The sequence below is a fragment of the Procambarus clarkii genome, chromosome 32, assembly GCF_040958095.1.
Source record: "Procambarus clarkii isolate CNS0578487 chromosome 32, FALCON_Pclarkii_2.0, whole genome shotgun sequence".
NCBI lineage: Eukaryota > Metazoa > Arthropoda > Malacostraca > Decapoda > Cambaridae > Procambarus > Procambarus clarkii.
In genome coordinates, this window is record NC_091181.1 from 9834556 (window position 1) to 9840251 (window position 5696).

The following is a 5696-nucleotide window of genomic DNA, read 5'->3' on the forward strand; positions in this document are numbered from 1 at the left end:
GACGCCTGGTATGGAGTGTGGTGTTATAATGAGGTCATCAGTGGTTGGGTTGACCAGAGGTGATGGTGTGTCGGAGTGGGTAAGTCTTATGGATAAGATTATAATGTAGAATTTCAAAATTTCAGGTGTTGGTGGTTGCAGTGGACGAGCGAAGTAGATATACTAATTTCTTATTAAGTTGTTACAGGAATCTCGCTAGAGGCGAGCCAGTGGCAGTATGATGTTTTAGTGACATAAGTGTGAAATTATTTTAATGAGGTATTTATTGTGATAATGTATGTGTATGTATATACTGTATATTACCTCATCGGCACCATTACTGAGTGTTAGGCTTGAGAAGGTCCCCCGGGATCATGTCACAGAGCTTCAGGTAGAGTAGAAGGGAAGCCATGAGGCTACAGTCAGTAATTCTAGAAAAAAAAGGGGGAGGAAGTGAAGCCAACGTGACGTTATAGGCGAAATTCGCCCCCTGACATCAAGCAGGGATAAGGGCCAGCTGCAATGGTTTTGCAGCTGCGCTCAAGCTATATACGGGGAGAGAGTAAGGAGCCGAGCGGGTTATGTAATAATGGGATCGAGCCAGGGGGCTCCGAGGGAATATTTTGCAGGTACAGCGGTCGGGAAGGTGTGAATACAGGTGGACACACTCTGGGCGGATGGGCCTAGAGTAATGTGCTACAGCTGTGGTGAGCACAGCAAGGAAGGATGACCAGAGAGCTGTGAGGTATCTACAGCGTTCTGGGATTGGTGCCCTGGAACGAGACGTCAGCACAGACCCTAGGGAACATGACCCTGGGGTAGGAATCTCCGTTGCTCTGGAGGCTAGGATCACGTTAGCTCAGAGCAACGATGGGACATTGACAACATTCACCAGGCTGGACAGCCTGGGTTTTGTCTGGGTCATGGAGGAACTATGACCGAGCAACCATGGGACACGAAGACAAGAGAAGTGATGCTGCCAATTGTGGAGGAGGCCAGTGAAACATTGTGTGATCATTGTAAGCCCTTATGTTAACAGTACAGGGCAAGATGTTAAATTGTAATTAACTTATTACTAAGGATGAAGAACCTTAGATATATATGTGTTGTGTATATATTAATGACTAGTGTCATTTCTGTTTAAGTGGCAGCATTCTGGTCCATGTAATTTTATGGTTATGTTTGTATGTAATTATATGTCAGCAGTTTAGGTATATGTGCATTGTTGGAGATGGGAACAATTATTACAGACTATTTTACCTGTGCTATGACGTGAATATAATGTATATGTTGGAGAAGTGTTGTGAGTTATGTCGGGGAAAATTTTAATTTATTTCATTGTGTGTATGATGAACTTATTGGATGATTTTTTAGTTGTACATATATGGTGGGTGCATCCTCCAGGTCCTTGCACTAATGGAACCATTGCAATGATGCATATGGGGACATATGCGTGTTTAAGGAGGGGAGTGGTGTTGTAATCCACAAGTTAGTAGGAATTATTAGCTAGAGGATCATTACTACAACACTTAACGAATGATGATTGAAAGTACATGTAAGTAGACAGACTATGGATCACATATCTAAGAAAGGTCAATGGATTAAGACCGAAGCTGTTTAGCCAAATGATTAATTCCTGGAAAGAGGAATTATTCTTCGTCAGGCTTCTAGGAACAAGATTACCTCTCTAGGGATAAGGTTAATCGGATTATACCTTCCTTGAGAGGTGGGGTGAAATGGTTGAGGTAGATGGCTGACTGGAGTCAGTCTGGTTGTGGAAGTGGAACTAGGAAGTCCTCGGAGGTCTCCGGTTGTGGCAGCAGCGAAGTGTAGCAGACAGCTATGCGAGAGCCTGTTGTGATCTTAGTGACCAAGTTAAGTCTGCAGTATGTGAGTATTGAATGTAAGACTAACCGGGTGGGGAGCGTTGTAGTAATCATTCCGTATTAGGGACTTAGGCGGAAGTTACGAGTGTGGGTGGTGATCGCGGAGGTCAAGTGGTCTATGGGTATTGGAAGTGTATTGACCTAATAGAGTATGTTAATTAATATAGTATTATTTGTCAGAGTCTATTCTTTGTAATTAAATGACAAAATCCGACGGCCTTTAAATACCTTCCGTATGTTCATTCATTGTGTTCCAGTACAAACCTAGTGGTACGCCTCAAGGGTCTGGTGTGTGTAGGAGTACACGGTGGTAGTAACGGTTGCTGAGGCAAGGTGTTATGTGTTGTGTAATCGCTGTGTTCGGAATGAACCGGGGTTCAGCGTCACGACACAACCGGTTCTCCATAATTACTGCCCAGGCTTCTGCCCTGGAGAAGACACTCCAACATCGTCTTGGCGATGGCTCAACACAGGAAGCGACAGTTACCGGTGATAACCCTACCACTCAATTGGCGTAGAGTGAGGCGCCAGGGGTTGCTTCCGTCGGTGGGAGAAATCATCCAATTTCATAGGGCAGCTACCGCTCGCCTCAAGCTGGGCAGCCCCCAGCCAATAAGGTGCTGTCCCACCACGGTCCACCTGCTCCACTGGGTGCGTGGAGCTTAGGCCACAATTCAATAAGCGGATCGTCAACCATGCACCAGGCAAAAAAAAAAAAAAAAACAACAGAGCCATCCAGCTCTCAAACTGGGCACATGGAATGTAAGGACCATGACACCGGGTCTCTTGGAAGATCTACTGGAAATAAACAACGCCCACAAGACAACTGTGATCAACAATGAACTACGCAGGCTCCAGATGGACAGTCACCCTGCAGGAGACACGTCTGCCCGCTACCGGCAGCATACGGGAGAAGGAATTTGCCTTCTTCTGGCAGGGCAAACCTCCAGAAGAGGTAAGGGAGCATGGCGTTGGCTTTGTCATCAGGAACAGGTTGTTAGGGTCCATAGTACTGCCCACGGAGGGGTCTGCAAGGATCATCAAACTTCAGCTTCCTACAGCAGCAGGAATGGTCATCCTCATCAACGCCTACGCACCAAGACCGACCTCTACCGAAGCGAAGGACACGTTCTATGATGACCTCGGCCTAACTCTCAGAGACATACCTCAACAAGAACCAGTCTTCCTCCTGGTAGACTTTAATGCAAGAGTTGGTTCTGATCACAGCTCTTGGCCTTCCTGCCTGGGTCAGTTAGGATTTGGGAAGTTGAATGATAATGGGCAGCGCCTCCTGGAGTTCTTCTCTCTTCATGATCTCTGCATCACCAATTCCTTCTTCAACACCAAGCCCCAGCACAAGGTTTCCTGGAGACACCCCAGGTCTAAGCATTGGCATCAACTTGACCTGGTGCTTACGGGGCGTAGCAATCTAAGAAACGTCAAATTGACCCACAGCTTCCAGAGCGCAGATTGTGACACCGACCACTCTCTCGTCGTTTGCCGAGTAAATTTCCAGCCCCGGAAAATCCACAGAGCAAAGAAGGAGGAAGACCACGCATTAATGTAAACATGACCCGAGACCTTCACAAGGAGGAGGAATTCACTGTTGTGCTCGTAAATGCCCTTACTGTACCACCCTGCGATAGCGCAAGTGAGAGGTGGTCACATCTCAGGGACACTATTTTAAACACTGCCATGTCCACCTTCGGTAAAAGGCAGAACAAGCCAGTAGATTGGTTCGAGACCAGTGCAGTGGAACTGTTACCCCTCGTAGAGGAAAAGAGACGAGTTCTCTCATCCTACAAGAACCTGCCCTCAGAAAGGAACCTACAGGCCCTCCGTATTGACCGCAGTAGAGTTCAACAAACTGCGAGACGCTGTGCTAACGATTACTGGCTCCGACTCTGTTCCAGCATATAGACTGCGGTCACTGTCGGCAACATAAGAGGCATGTACGAAGGGATCAAACAGGCAACAGGCCTTACACAAAACCGGACGGCTCCTCTAAAGTCAGCCACTGGAGAGATCTTTAAAGACCGTGACCAACAGATGAATCGCTGGATGGAATATTACTCCGAACTCTACTCCAGAGATAACTTGGTTAGCGTAGAAGCCTTGGATGCAATCGAGTGCCTGCTCATCATGGAAGAACTTGATCATGAACCGACTGTGGAAGAAGTTGATAAAACAGTGGATTCACTTTCCTCAGGGAAGGCCCCAGGAGACGACGGGATTCCGCCTGAAGTTCTCAAGTGCGCTCGTGGAAAACTTAAAACTGAGCTTCATGAACATCTGTGCCAGTGCTGGAGGGAGGGCCTGTGCCACAAGACATGAGAGATGCAAACATCATCACTCTCTACAAAAATAAAGGTGACAGAAGCGATGTCAACAACTATCGTGGCATCTCCCTCCTCAGCATAGTCGGCAAACTCTTCGCCAGGGTCGTCTTGGTCAGGCTTCAGATTCTTGCTGAGTGTACCCTGAGTCACAGTGTGGTTTCCGAGCAGAGAGGTCGACTACTGACATGGTGTTCTCCCTGAGACAGCTTTAAGAAAAGTGCAGGAAGCAGAGAAAAGCCTTGTACCTCGCCTTCATTGACCTTACAAAGGACTTCGACCTCGTGGGAAGGGACGGACTCATCAAGATCTTGGCCAAAATTGGCTGCCCACCCACCCTACTCAGCATGACACAATCGTTCCACAAGAACATAAAGGGAACAGTCGTGTACGACGGCTCAACTTCTGAACCATTCAACATCAACAGTGGTGTTAAACAAGGGTGTGTGTTCTTGCTCCAACCCTGTTCGGCATCTTCTTCGCGATCCTCGTCAAGCATGCCTTTGGAACAACCACAGAAGGCATAATAATATAATAGACTTCAGAGGAGGTCTCGACCACTGTCAGACGCACCCGCTTCGGCGTTTATCTGAGCTCGCCAGATAAACGACATACATACGACATATATATATATATATATATATATATATATATATATATATATATATATATATATATATATATATGTCGTACCTAGTAGCCAGAACGCACTTCTCAGCCTACTATGCAAGGCCCGATTTGCCTAATACGCCAAGTTTTCCTGAATTAATATATTTTCTTTAATTTTTTTCTTATGAAATGATAAAGCTACCCATTTCATTATGTGTGTGGTCAATTTTTTTTTATTAGAGTTAAAATTAACGTAGATATATGACCGAACCTAACCATCCCTACCTAACCTAACCTATCTTTATAGGTTAGGTTCGGTTAGGTAGCAGAAAAAGTTAGGTTAGGTCAGGTTAGGTAGGTTAGGTAGTCGAAAAACAAATAATTCATGAAAACTTGGCTTATTAGGCAAATCGGGCCTTGAATAGTAGGCTGAGAAGTGCGTTCTGGCTATTAGGTACGACATATATATATATATATATATATATATATATATATATATATATATATATATATATATATATATATATATATATATATATATATGTCGTACCTAGTAGCCAGAACGCACTTCTATGCCTATTATGCAAGGCCCGATTTGCCTAACAAGCCAAGTTTTCATGAATTTATTGTTTTTCGACTACCTAACCTACCTAACCTAACCTAACCTAACTTTTTCGGCTGCCTAACTTAACCTAACCTATAAAGATAGGTTAGGTTAGGTTAGGTAGGGGTTGGTTAGGTTCGGTCATATATCTACATTAATTTTAACTCCAATAAAAAAAAATTACCTCATACGTAATGAAATGGGTAGCTTTATCATTTCATAAGAAAAAAATTAAAGAAAATATATTAATTTAGGAAAACTTAGCTTATTAGGCAAATCGGG

The 5696-nt window shown here is 44.6% G+C and overlaps 1 protein-coding gene across 1 annotated transcript; it reads left to right on the forward strand.

Annotated features, from left to right (window-relative positions):
- Positions 1 to 2934: 2934 nt before the first annotated feature.
- Positions 2935 to 3432, forward strand: LOC138370423 (craniofacial development protein 2-like). The gene has a single exon (XM_069334775.1). The coding sequence runs from the start codon at positions 2935 to 2937 to the stop codon at positions 3430 to 3432; it is 498 nt and encodes a 165-aa protein (XP_069190876.1).
- Positions 3433 to 5696: the final 2264 nt, after the last annotated feature.